Here is a 16,895-nt window from a genome sequence, read left to right as displayed (position 1 = left end):
TCTTCCCTCCATCTCAACAAAAAAAACTTTTTTGCAACTCCATAGGTAATGGCCACGACCTGTACTGTGACAAACAGGCACGTTGAAGCATCAAACAAACCGCGAAGGACTTACTGCCATGTGCGCTACACAGAGATGTAGAGGAGACGGTTGGGTGCACATGGGAGCAAGTTTCTGCCGCAGTGCCGTCACAACCAACGGGCGCCGCATCCATAGTAACTACGGGGCGCCACACATTTTGAAGTTGCATTTCCACAAGTCTTCGGCGCACGACCATGTGGAGCATCACCTGAGTAAACAAAAAAACGAACGGTGGGAATGGAACAAGGACCTCGCTTCCCCCCTGAAATCCGTGTGCGATACGCTGATACAGGCGAGGACAATTGTCAGTTTCCACCCAATTGGCCATGCGCGATATCGTGTAAAAAAAATCTATCCTGTACCCCCCCGTCTCATCCAACACGTCTGATGTATAGCCCACCTCTTCTGCGTAGTGCAAAACCCTCTCCAAAATCATTACTGACTTGCTGGCGGAGGGTCCATCTTGTGTATAGAGATAATATAACAATGTACACGCTAACAACACATCACCGTCAGCCAAGGGCACGAAGGTATTGTGGTCATTACCACAAATCAATGTGTGTGCAACTGTGGAGCACAGAACAACATCCTCACTATTTTTACCCTTCTCCATGCCACTGTCAGGAATACTGTTACTCTGGCGGACACTCCGCTGTTCACACTCTCGGCTATACGTTTCCAAGAGCTTATGCGATTCAGCAAAAGACATACCGCAGATAAGCAATTCCAAATCATTAAGAATCACAGCTACGCACAAGCACAGCATGCAAACGCGTGCACAAAGTTTATCCATTTGGGTACAGCCATTCGATGCCTCAGTTGTCTGAAGAGAGGGAGTGCTACCAGCCCAGGCACAAAATTGTTCAAATGATTGCGTATCCACCCCTTCGCGGACTACACGTCCTGATTGCGCCGTCATCTCCTGCATAACTGCCCTTAATTGACTCGCCAGTTCCTCTAACTTACGGGCAGCCTTGCGCTTTGTCGTCTGCTGAAGAATTCCCTTCACATCAGTTTCAGTAACCAGTTGCTCCAATAATTCGTACCACTGTGTTGTGGCGTCTACTGTGGACTCTTCCAACTGCGCCAGCGAGCGTAATTTCACCGGTATACTGCGTGTGTACGGGCGGCGAATCCATTCCTCTTTTTTTTCATCTGTCATCCCACAGCAGGAGAGGCAAGTGATGGGAATACACGGGAAGTCGGAGCAGTAAATTATCCCCACCTGCACACCCCCTTTGGTTGTTGGTTGTGAACCTTATATTGAGTGTTTGTGTGTGTGTGTGGAGGGAGGGGGGTATAAAAAAGAAGAGCAAAAAATAAATAGACGTGGTGAACGCAAAGATACAGTGAGTGGAAGATAGAAAAGTGCAGAAAGAGTGCATCAACCATGGTCAGTTTATGCAACCACACAACTGCTTTTCTGCATTACCAACAAAGTTGAGTGCGCCTTTCATTCATACAGGAAGCAATGCACTTTCCGCGATACCGCCATCTATAGGGTCCTAGAGAGGTGGGAGGTGCAGAGAAGAAAGAAAAAGGCAGAGGAACATTATGGCACCATATTGGCATGCCGAGGAAAGAGAAAGCACGAAACATGGGCACCGGTGAAGGAAGAAGGCAGAAAAAAAAATGAAAAAGCGAAGTCACCGTAGCGAGATGGTTTATGAAGGAGAGGTAAGGTGAGGTAAACATTTGGTGGTATGGCAATATCGCTATTAGAGGTCGCGTGAGCATACCTTTACCTTCAGATATACATTTCTAAATTACTATTTTCTTTTTTTTTTCCTCCTGTCTCCATCATATCATTCTTGACTAATAATACAAACTGCTTCAATACATAACAAGCACCGCCCCTTTGCTTTTTGCATTAATTCCACTTCTCTCACCACAACTTATGCCGAGTGATTGCCGTCCCATCCAAAACTATATTTGCTGTACGCCGATGGTGAGGACTCAAACACACACATACACATACACACACACACGCACACACACACGCAAAGACAAATGGACGACGACAAAAAAGGCAGACAAAGTCAACAAAAGTCAGCACGGAGTGAACTGACTAATGCAACCAACGCGGCAAGGTAGTAGCTGAGTGCGATATCACATCGGTACAAAAAGTCTCAAAAAGGAGGGGTAAGGGATCTTAAGGGTCAGAAGGCGTTGTGCTTCGATTTATTAGTAATCCTTCAAAACGTGTAGCATCATGAGGCAGAACTCATCGTAGTGGAGCCTTCCACGAACCTTAAACGCGTATTTGTGTAACATCTCCGACGCTCGTGCCCTAACCGCGTCATCTTGCATTGCCTCTTTCAAGTTACAATAACGTCGCAACACTGCGCTAAGGGTGGCTCGGTTCCCTTCCACTGATTTCAGTTCATCAGACACCGGTAGGAACCCTGAACCACCCTTGACAGAACAAAAGGTGGATGGTTGGCACATTAAACTGACTTGCTCCATGTCATCACCACTCTGCAATCCTTTACTATGAGGAGAATCGACCTTTTCACTACCTTGCTTGTTGTACACTCCAACACTTAAAGCTTCTCGGTACGCGGCTAACATCTTCATTGCCCCATTTCTGTCCTCGTATACCCCTAGTGGATCCAATTGTCGGAGAACCTTGACAACTTCTTGCTCAGTGACGTAGCCTCTCCTCATCACATCCAGTTTAGTAAACAACGCATGTGCGGTCACTTCGTCGACAAGGCCTTTATCCGTCACGAAGCTCTCGATTAGGGCGCTGATATCCTGCAACCTCGCTTCACGCGCTGCGAGTTCTAATGCTTCCTTATTCAGCACCTTTTCCTCTTCGTCCACTTGATGAACACTGAGAGTTCGCCCACCAGTGGGAGAGAAGAATGGATTGTGCTCAATTATATCTGAGCCTTCATCCACTGCTTTAGTTTCAGCAGCGGCACTCTCACCTGAAATTGTTTTACCACCATCTATATTAGTAGTGGGGCGCCTGCCAGCACTCGTCACGGAGACACGCGGTTGCGGAAGATCTGCTGCTTTTCCAACCGCTGATACCCCAACATACTCCTGCTCCTTCTGTTGGCTCTCCGATGCCGCCGCAGCTGCCGCAGCAGCCGCAGAAGCTGCAGCAGCGGCCACCAATCTCGCACCTTGAAAGTCATCCTCAAGTCGATGGTTCAACATTTCCTGGTGCTTGAGTTCACGTCTGGTGTGTGACCAGGCATCAAGGGCCTTTTCCATGATCCTCAAAATTTCGGGACGCTCAAGTACTTTGCCCCTGTTCACAGACAGACGGCACACAGCCTCTTCTAGGTCATGATACGCGGAGTCATACATTGCCTCGACAGACCGCTTTATGCGCGGAAGGGCTATCGAAAGAAGATACTCGGAAGCCGCCAGAACAGTTCGTTCTACATACTGCTGCCAAAAGTGCTTGATATCATTGAATAAAACTTCATCCTTCGTACTCGCCGTTCCCTCAGGTGGGAGAGCCACGTCTACTGTGAAGTTAGTGGAAACATCTACGAAACACTTGTTAGGGTTAGTTGTCACTCTGGTAACAGTGAATGTCGTAACGGCGCTTTTTAGTACACGTGTTCCATCGAAGCCGAAAGGTGAGCGCCGCCTATCATCACATGCACATGGCAAATACTCCATGCGAGAAATCATTTGATGAGCTCCATTAGTTACCTCTATGAGTTTTTCGCGAAGCACTTTGTCCACGTACATTGGAATGTTGAGTGTTATGCGGCGCACGGCTCCAATGTCCGTTGGCTTGCAGGCATTCTCCTGTAAGCAACATGTCATAAGTCCCGAGACACCAAATTCCTTCATAAACATAACATCAGAAAAAAGAGATGCTGCCGCACATGGCGGGACACCGACAACAGTTGATGCGTTGCAGGTTCCTGTCGCCACCATTTCTCCTCGTGCTTACTCTGTAAAGTTGCTTCGTTTGGTTACTCCTTTCCTTCACTACTGTTGCCCTTCTTCTAACCTGCTTGTGATCTCTTCTTTCCCTTTTTACCTTTAACAGAGTGAGTGTAAACTTGTTTCCGCCGCCGTGTTTGAGGCAGCTGTCGGTGTCGGTTGCGTCACAGAGTTCGGAGGGCAGATGAAGACCTCTAGATGTTTTCTAACGCTGATGGCGAACACGTTCCTTGACTGTTTTCCCCCCACACTCTTCCGTTGCGGACTTCTTCCTCACCCCCTATCCAAATTGCAATGTTCTTTGTCTTCGCGGTATTCCTAGGCGCTGATACGCAATTTTAGCCTCAGTTTGTAGGAAACATACACCCAAACAAGCAAGCAAAAAAAGAACAGATGGTAAACAAGCAGTCATATCAACGAAAGCAATGCCAATATTCGCACATTAACTCATGAGAAGGGGGGAGCGAACTAGTATTCCTTCTCTTTCTCTTCTTAAATAAAAAGTACAACCCGAGGTTGTGACTTTTTTTTCGATACGAAGACAAATATCCATCTGCACGCGGCGATAATAACTCTGCTCCTCTTCTCCCAAACACATTTGCACGGCTAAACAGCTTCACTGCTTTTAGCCATTATACCAGAGAATTTTTAGAGTTCACTTTCATGTAAATCTCAAACTTTCCTTGCGTATGTATGCAAAAGTACAAAGCACTCTGTTGTCCCTCTTATTTAGTCTTCTTTTTCACGACCCATCACCATCATACACGCGTTAAGACGAGGCTAATAGGAGAAACCCGGGCACAACACACTCGTAGCGTCTCCAAAGCCTTCACTGTCTCACCTTTCTGTAATGTAGACACTGCCCGCACGTAGCACAGCACTAACATGACTGTTGCTCCAGCATCAACGACTCGACGCGACCGCATTGTTGATTTCAAATGATCATACAATGTGGTCGCATGATGCCCCCTTCTCTCCGCCTCGCCCCCCACTCCGGCACCTAAAGTACCTTCAACAAGCCTTCGGCAAGCCCACTGCGAACAACGCCAGAATACATATGCCCCTCCACTGCAGATGCACAATGCCTCCTTTACCGGATCCACGGTCAGTAATAACTCGTCCTCCGACCCGCGCCACTTGACAAAACGCGCAATGGTGGGGAGCGTATGCAACAGATTGATCCCCCAGTTCATCATAAGCTGCATCACAAGCAGGACGTTGACGTCGGTCCGCTGGAGCACCCTCACAACTTCAGTCGCACCACCATTGTTTAGGCCCGTGGAGGTCAGTAGCGGTGGTGTCGTTGTTAGTGCGATGATAGTGGCAGCACAGGAGAGCAGCTGAGAGCTTAAGACATAACTGGCCATTCCCCGAGTGAGGAAAAGTGGGATACAGAGTCCCGACATGGTGCTTGCCGTCAGCATCATCAAAATGGAAAGGGAATCCCACGCCACCCAACCAATTGGTGTGAAGGAGCATCCAACGGCAAAACTTGAGGTTAGAAAACACGCAACTCGACAAGCGGGGAACATCACTTCTCTCGGTAGCAAAAGAAGCAGAGCCGCAGGTGCCACTGTAAGAGATACAGGAATGGCAATGGGGACCTTTGGAAAGGAGAAAAACAACGCTGCACCGAGTGCCCCGGCGAGCATACCCACAGAAGCAATGGAATACACCTGCGTCAAGTGGCGGCGCACAACGGCGTAACGTACGCTGTCACCCACTGGCTCGGTCCATGATTTAACTTTCTCAACCGCACACTCTAACGAAGCCGCTATACTTTTCGGAAAAATGGGTTGGAGGAACCCGAAACGGTAAGCGAGCGCAACACCATACCCACCCACAACGACCCACGAAGCGAGTTGTGCTCCCCTTAACAACCTCTCGGATGAAATATTGTCCTTGAAGGACGTCATTTGCGATACGATTCAAAAAAAAAAAGGGAACGAGTTGCAACAGCAATGTTCCAGTATTCAGGAGTGTACACAGATACCCCAAAGTTTCCTTCTTTCCCTTTAAGCTTCCTTATATTATTCGCCTACGAGTAGACAAAACAAGAAGAAATTACAAAAGCAGTGATGCGGTGTAAGGTAAGGAACGACACGAAGCAAAAAAAAAAAACGTTCAAGGTTAACATAAACAGCCCCGTTGAAACACCAATATTTCCTTGCACACGCAGTTCACCCCTCCGCACTCCACGATTTCGTTTTCACCTGAACATTTATACGCTGATACAAACACAAGAACGCGGTACTCTTTTAGCAACGAACAAATAAAAATTGAAAAGTAAAGTGCACAAAAGGCTCCACCCGAACCAGTAGCGTATGCCACTTCCTGAAGGTGCTACAGCTTTCCAATGATTCGCAAAGTAACAATGAAGAAGAGGGAGCAAACAGAAGAAAAAGGCGCTCACAAGTTGTCCCCTCAAGACATTCGTTTACAAGTAACAATGTTTGGAGCGCTCTCCCACAAGCGCAAATAGGCGAAGCGGCAGCAAAAATGGAACTCCATGTTTCAAAATAATTAAGAAATACAAACATAAGAACCTTCACGAACAGTCGTCCACTGACACATACATATACATTCACATCGACAGAAGTGAAACATACAGCCATTTATAGTAAATTTCAACACAAAAGAAAATGTTATAGCCCCTAAACCGAGTCAAGTATACCCTCCCCCGGCGTGACAATTTTTTTCTGGTTGGAGGGAGGGTTATGACCGTGAGTGAACTCAGCACCAGATTGGAGGCACCGTTGTTGCTTTGCGCAACCGAGCTTCTTAAAATAGTACGGAGGAAGGGAAATGACAAAAAAAAACACTCTTTCGAAACGTACACGCAAATAAAGGAAAAAAACGAGCAAACGAATAATATATACGTGTATAATTCTAATATATATATTCATTTTTTATGCGCAACAAGCTGCAACTTCAGCTTAATCGTGGAACAGCCCGCTGAGCCCTACGCTTAGTGGTTCGCTCACTAACGACTGTTCGTGTTCCCGGGGAAAGGTTACCACTACGCTGACTAAAGAGGACTTTTGGAGATGCTAGGGAGAATCGACCACGTAGGGTCGTTGCTAGGGACCCCAACCCCAGAGCAGAGGGAGAGTGCAGATCCTTATCTTCCATTACTGAGCGACTAGATCTGGACGCACTCCATGGGCCGCTCCTTCTTATAGAAGACCTTGGGGTTATTATGAGGTGAGACTGATTCTGCTTTTGCATCACGATGTTAGCCTTCCGTACCGTCCTTTCAAAAGCGGTACTCAGCATGTACTCGTCAGTGCTTCGAAGAATAGGGCCGGCAACTTCGAAATTGTCTTTGTCCTTGGGGGTTTCCTGTTCCTCCGCACAACCACGACCACTAACAACAGAGCCGTCATACACCTCTTTATTATGATGCTTTTTGACTACATTGTCAGTGTAAGTTAAGTCGTTTCGTTCAACGGCTTGCCGCAAACCTTTATTACACGCCCTTTCCCCAATTTCATACATCTCGCTCAACATGGGTCTCGCACACGTCGCTACGTGCATCAACATATTCCCGATTAGAAGGTTAAGGGACCACATGGAAGGATGCTCATTACTTGGCGGTAGTGGGAAGCCACTAGGGTTAACGGTGTTGTGCCGCATCAACTGCACGGCTGCTGGGGGTAAGAGTCCAGCAGCCGTTATCATTTTTTGCGCCTCCCTCGGAAGCACATCGCTTCCGCGTCCACTTCTGCTTGACGAAGGACATGACCTCACCTCATCTGGCGAGCTTTCCTCAACCATATACCGTGAAAAGAATACTATATCCGCCAGAGGAACCAATTTCACTTCTGGTATTGCGCACGCGTAGTCCTTCAGCATTCCCTGTTTCTCCAAGGCGGTCATAATATGCAGTGTCCGTCTCGCGTAACCGTAACGCAACATATCGAATGCAGGTACGGAAGAAGGTGAAGCACCTTCTTCCAATATCTGGGCTAGAGACCGTGCCGGTGCCGTGTTATTGGGGTGAACAACATAATGCAGATTAATATGAAGTTTCAGAGATTCTTGTGCACCGTGCAAGAGTTCCCTGGGCGACTTGTGGGGCAACGTCACCGCACCAAGTCTGACATAATGAAATCCTTTACTTGTGTCAGCAGTGAAATCGCTCGAGAGGAGATACCCACCGTGAGCATCGCCCGTCGGATCAATCTGGAACAACATCGCTTCATAAAACCATTTCCAAACGTTGCTGTCACAATCCGTCAACAAACTGGCCTCATCAGCCGCGTTGATTTCACTAACCGTGCCGATTGGTACTGGAATGTCCACGAACCGCATCGTGGAGGTAGTGGGATAGCCATCTCTGACACTACCATTTTCTGGAGACGCGGACTCCCGCTTTCCCAATCCCATTGCTTTTCCATCTTTCACGAGACTCAGAAAGCATTGAAGAACGGAGCTCAACTCCTTCACATGCATATGCACATCGGCGTCATCAGAACCATGTTCCAGGAGGAACAGAGGAAGAACTCTGGCAATATCGATATGGCTTTCAAGTATGACAGTACTTGGCCAGCGACCCCGTACAATCTGTATGCACGTATATCGCAACGCTAGGTAAGACCATCGTCGATACGTGGTTGAGTCAATTGAGTAACCACCTTCCTGATCTGCACCGTCACAAACTAACTTTATAAGTTTTATGAAGGAGCGGCAGACCTCCTCCACATGCCGGGGCAGCCGACCCGGTTGAAATTGACCAGAGTGAGAGAATTCCAGGCGGCAGCCAATGATGTCAGGATTCATCACTGGAGGAGAGCTACAACCAGACTGCCTTGAAATGGTTTCCCCATTACCTCTCTGGTTAACGTTCATCTGAAGTATTATATCATGACTGCTGATACCACTGCGGTAATTTACCCAACCGTCGTAATCACGGAGGAGGTCTGTCGCCACTTTTACATGCCTACTCAACATCTCCATATCATCGACCACACACTTGTATACAACCAACGCCGCTATGCGACTCCTTCTCCGCTTCTTCTCCAATTCAACCTTAAGACAACTTCCCTCCTGGCGACTATGTATACTTCCCAGAAGCCTTGTGATGAGGTTCTGCTCCTGCTTCAAAGTTTTCATCGCGGCTTCGGTGAGACACCACACGTCCCGTGTATCAGAACAGCTTGGTGCACAAGAAACCGCCTTTGAAGGTGAGACGTTGCGCGCCGAGTCGATATCCCCGGCTTGCTGCTCTGTGGATCCACAAGACTGTAAAGTGCTGCACATGTGCATGGCGTGATGTAACAACTGTAGTGCGTGTTCGGATTGATCGTAGAACTCCTGATACAAATACCTCTCCTCCAAAGTTAGAAATGAATTTGAGCACGCTGTGACAGCAGAAATTGTAAGCCGTTTCCGGTATGTTCGGGCCGCGGAAGCCATGCGGCGCCTCTCGAACTCGATCACATCATCACGATCTTGCTCCAATGTGTAAACCGCCTCTGCAAAGGTCATGCGTGCCACAGCCTTCCGTATTTCTCTTTCGCCTGGCACACCAAACTCTGACAGTACATACTCTAATTGATCACGCACTTCTCGCAGACAACTCAGAGAGTGTGAGGTTATCCAGCGAGTGTACCACCGCATCACCGATATGTCCCACGAAACATCAGCGAAACACGTATCACTCCCAGCAACCTCCATGAACAACCTCAATTTTTCATCCTTTCTCCAGCGATCCTCCGAAATGGCTAAAGAATCTGCCCCATCCTCTCTTGAAGTTAGGGAGGACTCTTCACAAAACGGAGCAATGAATCCTTGCTCATCTTCAATGTCCCGAAACTTACTTTCCAGGGCGTACACCTCGTCCTGTAGCACTGCCACTGCCTTCTCTACGTCATATGGTATAGGAGTTTGGTACATGGATGGGGCACTCTCACAGACAATAAATGGGAAGGTGGGTAACTTCAGCACATTGAGTGACTTGGCGTCCAGTGTGCGATCCAAAGGATCAGTATATGACACAGCTGCTTCCGATGAGGCATCAGGGTTTTCGTGAGTGTTGCGCAACTCCTGTCGTAGAAGTTTCAGTACTCGCAGCTCCTCCAACACTTTGGGTGGTACCAGAGAGATAGTTGTTTCCCTCTCTGCAAGAGACTCTGACGTGATGCTTCCTTTTTTGGAGGAAAAGGATGTTGACATTTCCCCCCCTTTTCTTCTCAGTTGTATGGTTCAGATATAAGGCGTCTATCTCCCTCTATATATTTTTTCTCCTTATAGTTGTATATCCGAAACTTGCGTGCTTGCTTTCCGATACGACTCAAATGCACAGACGTGCACCCTATTGACAAACGCTGATGCGACAGTGTTAATAAATTTATTGTACCTCTTTCCACGGCCGCCGCGTTCCCGTCTACCCCTTGTGTGCACGCCGGCAGGGTAATGAAGTGAACGCCTATCCCTGTGTCCACTGCCCGTAATGAAGGCACACGTTAATGATACCCTCTTGGGTTCCTTACGCTTCTACTATTTGCGCTGCTTCACAATTTTATGAACCAGGTTGTAAAACAAGCTGCAGAAGGTGGTATCTTAGATATTATTCCTTGGGGTGTTGGATCAGTCACCAACAGCAGCAGAAGCTACAGGTACACAGTTAAAACGAATGCGAACAAACAACGTTAAAACTGAGGAATGAATCAAACACAGTGCGCAACGTGCCACTTCACACGTCACACGCACCGCCAACATTTGTTCCTCTTTCCCCCTCCCTGTTGTCACCCTCCTCCCACCACTTCTTTTATTCACCTGAGGCGTTTCTTTGACGGCAATCACACCAACCCCCGCTGCTCGTAAGACATTCCTCTTTTTCCCCTCTCTTTCCTTTCATTTGTTTTCTATCACTTAAATACCACTCCACTACCACCGCGTCCCGCTCCTCTGCCGGTGCCTCTTCTTCCCCGACGACTATCGCTGCCCCGTCCACCACCGATCCTATCGATACCGTATCGGCTGGTTCCTCCGCGGCGCTGCCCCATTAAGGGGGTCCGCTGACTGTAGTTGTCATCTAGCACGCCACCACTATCTCCTGTAAGAACTGATTCCCTTCCGCGAGCGGCAAAGGGTGGGAATCCTTGTTGGGTTATGGGAAAAGGTGGTTGCGGCTGCGGTAATTGTAGAACTGCAGGTGCAGGGTGAGAAAGAACAGCGCCACCCCCTCCCTCACCAACAGGAATGGGAAGAATCCCCTCACTCGGCACTGCCGGTTTCCTAGGCGTTGGCATTGAGGTAGTTGTTTCATTCTTTTGTGTGTGGCGTTGTTTCCAGGGCTGATGCCACGGTTGCTTTGGTTGGTTTTGCATGACGCTTACCCCTTGCGTTGACTGCTGTATTTCTTGTGTCTGCCGCGGCTGCTGTTGACTAACCGCCGCCACCGGCGCCTGTGGACTTTCCTTGGCACTTACCTTCTGTAACGATTGTGGCGCTTGAGCTGCCCGCTCCCGGGCAGCGTTCTGTGTGCTCCTCTCCAGCGAGTCAAGAAGGGAATGAACACGTGCCCGGTCTTCGGCTGAAAGTTGAGATGCACGCTGCGGTGGCGTTACGTTCTCTCTGTGGAGCAACGCATTTGACGAGCATTCCGCACTGAATTGTTGCCACAGTTGGTCCATTGCAGCGCCAATTGCTGGTGGATACAACAACTCGGGAGCTGCCTCCGCATCTCGCTGAAAGTTTTGCCGGTATAAATCGGTGAACTTTTGCAGTTCTTCCAAAGTACACTCGACGGCAGACTGGGAATCCGCTTCAGCTTCCGCAGAAGCTAGTATATAACGTCGACCGGCGTCGTAGGCAGCCTTCCAATCTTTATTCCTTTGCCCATTAACGGCTGAGGCGGGTCCAACTGTCGCCCTGCAAGTGCGAGGGGCCGCAGTGGAACCAGTTGCCTGTAGTTCAGCGGGATCAGACCCGGCCCCCGAAGCTGCGGCATTCACAAAAGAAGACACTCGAAAATAACTGTTCCAAAAAGAGTTGCCACCAAAAAGGGGAACCTGGTGTTGACCTGAGCACCCACTGGAAGTAACCGTTCTACCTTCCTCACTGCTTCCATGGGTTCCTTCCCCGCAGCGGCGACTTGATTGTAACTTCTGCAAAAAATCCTCGACTATTGGCTCCGCAGGAGGTGGAAGTGCGGAACGCAGAGCAACTGGGAACGGATTTTTCGCATATGTCTCCCCCAGTTTAAACTCAGTGTACACACTCACACGCCAGCACTCCATAAGGTTAACTACTTCGTGGAGCTTAAAACACATTAATAGCACCACCGTCGAATTCGTGGCACCCACAGTGAATATAAGATCTGTAGAACATGCCTTTGCAGCATCATCTTTCAGTACAGAGGTGAGGAAAAGCTCCCTCCACGGGCATGACTCGTGATGACCGCTGTGTTCGGCCCGTTCGCTCCAACGGATGGTACATTGGGTGCGCACGCGACCACTTTCACCTTCATTATTATCACAACTCATTGAATCAACATTTTGCACACCCTTACCGCTTTCATTTCCATTCAGTGTCGAGTACACCACTGGTGGTCTCCCACCGCAAAATCGACAAAAGATATCGACACCAAGTGCGGCTAAGAGGGATTCTTCCACATCTTCTCCGACACCCTTGCTAGCCTCATTACCCTCACTACCACCACTACATCTGCTAGCAGCATCAGAGGAGGGAACCTCAGTTACAGTGTAGCCAAACAAGGTAATGAGTAAACTGACATGGGGCACAAGATCGATGTTGCCATTCCTCGTTTCGGGGTTCTCGTCACTCCTGTTGTTACCACTCGAATCCGCCTCGAGACTGCGTTTCTTCTTTATCCCGAACAACGTGCACAACAGCCCCTCTGGTGTAGTGCTGCTGAGTGCACTCGCCTGATTTGTTATCAACGACCGCAACCACTTCATCACACGCTGCAGCATATTTTCCCGAATAAAGGACGGGGGAGTTCCTCTCGGAAGTAGTAGCTTATTCCCCTGGGGGAGGTTATTGGGGGATGTGTCCGAACCGGCCAAGTTGCCGAGTGCGCTGTTAGAGAGAGCAGTACTGCTGGTATCACAACTACCGCTAGCAGCAGTTGACAGCGTTTTTAGAGAGACAGCGCTGCAGCGGTGCCGAATGAGAGAAGAGTTTGTCCATGAGAGGCTTGGGGATGACAATGCGTGCCTGGCAACCTCACCAAGTCGCCACCAGCAAGACGGTGAATGAAGCTCTGACATCAGTTTTTCAATAATATTCTCACTCACCTCACACGTAGCTGCACCGGCTGAAGCGACGCTTTGTATGTTCGCACCGACGGTTTCGCCTTCCATACATTTCGCTACTGAAGTTGAGGCACAAGACCGGGAGCGAAGGAACTGTAAAAGCCGAACCCAGTCGCTCGTTAGCATCAACCGCGACCTCGAACAGCAGGATGTGCAAATCTGAAGCGCCACCTCGCCTTCTTCATCCCCCCAACCTGCTGCTTCGTTGTTTTCACCTCTGTCAAGTGTAATAGGCTCGACACCACAAGGAGTGATGTTCATGGCTGAGAGCAGAAAAATTGTCTCTTCATCACCACCGATGAATGCCCGAGCCAACACATTACGCCGCCAGGTGCTAACTGAGGCAAATAGATTTTCAGTAATAAGCATCTAATTTAAATCAAAACAAACGTAAAGTCGCTGTGTGGCAACGGCCTTGTGTCGCCCAATATTTTAGATCAACACGCATGCAAAGTTCTAAAAGCCGAAGAGCAAACAGCGAGCTCCACTAAGTCACAGAGGGGCGAAAAAAAATACACAAAAAAAGGAGAAAAAAGAGAGAGCGACATTCATAAGATAAAGGCACCAACTTTCGTTTCACATGTTAGGCGCACCTGCTCAAAGGGGAACTGATGGCAGGATGCACCCGAAGCCCTCATCCCTAGACACATGCACAAACAATCATGATTACAGAAAAAGAGAAGAGACACGAGCACAGAAAAATCCTCTCCTTGTTACTCTTGCTCTTTTACTCACTTTTTTTTGGGCCCTCCCCGGATAAAAAACGGTTATTCTCTTTCGTACATTCCTTCATACAAGTAAACATGGAGACACAAATATAATAGTTTATATATAAATCCCGTCCTGCTCCTCTCTCGTTACAGACTTCATTCACTGAACATTAATAACTTTGAAAAGCGTAATCACTTGACGGATCACACTTTGGGTTTTTTTCCTCATTCCTTTTCATTTCCCTTACCCATCTGTTGAGTTCAGTGATGAACTCGACAAGGAGGCTAAACGGGAAGCACCGAAGTCAAGAAAGAAACCCCTCCAAAAAAGAAATGAAAAAAAATGTGGCACACGAAATGGGTTGCTGTGCATGCGTGGTGGCGCCCCATTGAGGTAAAGTTACGAGAGGAAAAAGCGTGTACCCTTTTTTCAACGTGTTCACTCACACACACTCTTCGCTCGTCTCAGATTAACTTCAATTCACAATTATGGTTTCCTTCACTCATCTTCCTACACCATGTATAACTACAGCCCACCTGATATATCTCAACCTCAACTGTCGAACCCCTTCACCTTTAGCATACAACCAAGCACGAAAACACACACGCACAGCATTTCCCAAGGTATTCCACCTGATTTTCAAGCTTTCACCTCGTACCGGTTACACTTTCCCCCATTTCTTCAGAGATAGGGGCGGGGAGTGCTGACTGTCCTTGTCCGGAAAGAGTTACTAAGCAGTATCATCTTAGGGACGCAGACGCGGCACTCTCACCTGCGACCACGTCTTCTACGACGTGCGTTCGACTTGGGTGGCGGCACCGTTTTCGTTTTTGGAAGTTTCCTCTCCACCTGCGCCGTTTTCTCCGGTTGCAGCCGCTTCAGGCTCCTTCACATTTTCTTGACCTTCAGTGACTTGCGCTCCTTGTGGTTTTTCGACTGCGGCTTCGCCTCCCTGGGCTGCTTCTCCCTCCTTTGGGGCCTCTCCTCCCTGAGCTGCTTCTCCCTCTTTCGGAGCTTCTCCTTCTGCTGCTTCTCCCTCTTTCGGAGCTTCTCCTTCTGCCGCTGCTTCTCCCTCGGCAGGCTCCTCTGCCTTCTTCGTGGGTCTCTTAACCCGCCTTATCCTTCGCACCTTTTTGACTTCCTTCTTCTCTTCAGGATTCTCGCTGTAGAACTCATCAATTTGGTCAAAAGCGATTTCAGCAACCCTTCTCCTGTAGCTGTTGTCGTACCTGCTGGCGAGGCGGTCAACAGCATCGTCCGTTTCCTCATTGCCGAAGTGCTCCACGTTCAGCTGCCCCAGGAGTGTTTGTGCATTGGTTGTTAGTGCGGCATTGGTTACGTTCAACCGCTGGCAAATGCTGGCATCGCGTTTGTTTGCGAGCTCCATGCTTCGGATGTTTATCTTTAGTTTGGTGATTTCTTTCTCCGTACGCTGCTTTTCCTCCCTCACCTGCATCTGAAGCTCCTTCCGTACTTTCCGCAACTCACGTACACGTAGAACCAACTCTGTGTTATTGATTTTGGCTTCATCAGTGTACGCCAGGGTGTCTCTCAGCTCGTCTGGTACTTCCTGTGTCTGGGCGCGCGTGAAGCGGGTACCGGCCAGTGGCTCCCCGCGGATGATGCGGGGTCCATTACGGATCTCACGCGCACACCTTGCCGTACGCTGCCGGAGTGCCTCGATGCTGCGGTGCTCTCCCTCGAGTGTCTTCTGCAGCTCAACACCGTAGGCTGCAATTTCCTCTTTACTGTGAATTTTATCCGCAGCAGCCAGGTTCTCCATCTCGGCGGGCAGTTCATCAACCACGTACGCCGCGGCGCGCTGTGCAAATCCCTCCAACCGCTGTACACGGGCGGCAAGTGGGTACACGAGGTGAGCCCCGTGCTGTTCCTCAACCTCCTGCTTAACGTCGCTGCATGATTCCCGGAGTTCCGTGGTGGTTTGCATCAAACGGAGACGTTCCAGGTGCAGTTCATCCAGATGCGGTAGGTTCTCATCACCACCAGCTCGAAGCAGGGCATTGATGCGGCTCTGAAGCCTTGCGCGTCGGGCGTCAAGTTGGTTTTGGAGCTCTTCAATTGTAACAGCGGCTGCCATAACGATCACTGTATGATTACAATCAATAGGACAACAAGCAATCAGGGTATCAACAATAATAAGAAGTGTATATTGCAAGCACACGCAACTGTTTGATGCTATCGATGCGTGTCCGCTTTACTTATGATCCTTCACTTGATCTTCCTAGTTACTGGTACAAATAAGTTTATATTCGTGTATTCCTCAGTTCCTTAACCTTCCCCTATTACGCCGTTTTGAGTTACTTGCTTGTAAGTAATGCGGTGAAACTTTAGTTTCGAATTATCTGGGGCACAACGCGTGCAAAAAGATATTGAGTGAAGATCGAAATACCAAAAAGAAAAGACGGTATATTTGGATGAGTTGAATGTACGTGCATGGGGGGGGGAGCTGTGTACATAAGTTAGGGAAGTGGGAAGCCGGGGAAAAAAGAAGTGTTAGCGTTTGATGATTTTAAAGATTATATAAGTAAATATTTGTATTTGCATACGCATATATTGTTGTTGAAACCGTCGAGCAACAAGCGATCCCATACGAAAAAGAAAAAGGATAGAAGCCGTCAGTCTTTGCTAGGTAGTACCATCCTTTTACCTTTTACCTCCAACCTCTCTTTCCTCGATTGCATAACCTGTCACTTGTGAACTGTTCACCCGTGTATAACATGTTTTAAAATATTTTTGCATTTTGCGTCGCGCGCAACTTCTCTCACTCCCCGCCCCAATCACCGACGACTCAACAGGGTAAGGAAGGAAAGGGTAGCTGCGAACACAAACAAAACGAAAAGGAACTAAGGAACGTTTCGCCGCCTAAATGAGTATTGTACCTAA

At 48.6% G+C, this 16,895-nt stretch overlaps 6 protein-coding genes across 6 annotated transcripts; all 6 read right to left on the bottom strand.

The window, feature by feature from the left end:
* Positions 1-13: 13 nt before the first annotated feature.
* Positions 14-1,243, bottom strand: TEOVI_000458700 (uncharacterized protein; the record flags this gene model as incomplete). Its single annotated transcript, XM_067227342.1, has 1 exon — positions 14-1,243. One exon carries the CDS (start codon positions 1,241-1,243, stop codon positions 14-16), a length of 1,230 nt encoding a protein of 409 aa, XP_067083443.1.
* Positions 1,244-2,265: 1,022 nt separating this feature from the next.
* TEOVI_000458600 (uncharacterized protein) lies at positions 2,266-3,987 on the bottom strand (the record flags this gene model as incomplete). Its single annotated transcript, XM_067227341.1, has 1 exon — positions 2,266-3,987. The coding sequence occupies one exon, from the start codon at positions 3,985-3,987 to the stop codon at positions 2,266-2,268; it is 1,722 nt and encodes a 573-aa protein (XP_067083442.1).
* Positions 3,988-4,754: 767 nt separating this feature from the next.
* On the bottom strand, positions 4,755-5,912 carry TEOVI_000458500 (uncharacterized protein; the record flags this gene model as incomplete). The annotated part of the gene is made up of 1 exon (XM_067227340.1): positions 4,755-5,912. The coding sequence occupies one exon, from the start codon at positions 5,910-5,912 to the stop codon at positions 4,755-4,757; it is 1,158 nt and encodes a 385-aa protein (XP_067083441.1).
* Positions 5,913-6,927: 1,015 nt separating this feature from the next.
* Positions 6,928-10,173, bottom strand: TEOVI_000458400 (uncharacterized protein; the record flags this gene model as incomplete). Its single annotated transcript, XM_067227339.1, has 1 exon — positions 6,928-10,173. The coding sequence occupies one exon, from the start codon at positions 10,171-10,173 to the stop codon at positions 6,928-6,930; it is 3,246 nt and encodes a 1,081-aa protein (XP_067083440.1).
* A 695-nt stretch (positions 10,174-10,868) lies between these two features.
* On the bottom strand, positions 10,869-13,649 carry TEOVI_000458300 (uncharacterized protein; the record flags this gene model as incomplete). The annotated part of the gene is made up of 1 exon (XM_067227338.1): positions 10,869-13,649. One exon carries the CDS (start codon positions 13,647-13,649, stop codon positions 10,869-10,871), a length of 2,781 nt encoding a protein of 926 aa, XP_067083439.1.
* A 1,129-nt stretch (positions 13,650-14,778) lies between these two features.
* TEOVI_000458200 (uncharacterized protein) lies at positions 14,779-16,089 on the bottom strand (the record flags this gene model as incomplete). Its single annotated transcript, XM_067227337.1, has 1 exon — positions 14,779-16,089. The coding sequence occupies one exon, from the start codon at positions 16,087-16,089 to the stop codon at positions 14,779-14,781; it is 1,311 nt and encodes a 436-aa protein (XP_067083438.1).
* Positions 16,090-16,895: the final 806 nt, after the last annotated feature.

The sequence above is a fragment of the Trypanosoma equiperdum genome, assembly GCF_001457755.1.
Source record: "Trypanosoma equiperdum strain OVI genome assembly, contig: ctg_935, whole genome shotgun sequence".
Lineage (NCBI taxonomy): Eukaryota > Euglenozoa > Kinetoplastea > Trypanosomatida > Trypanosomatidae > Trypanosoma > Trypanosoma equiperdum.
Note: the sequence above shows the minus strand (reverse complement) of the source record. Positions and strands in the feature narration are given on the sequence as shown.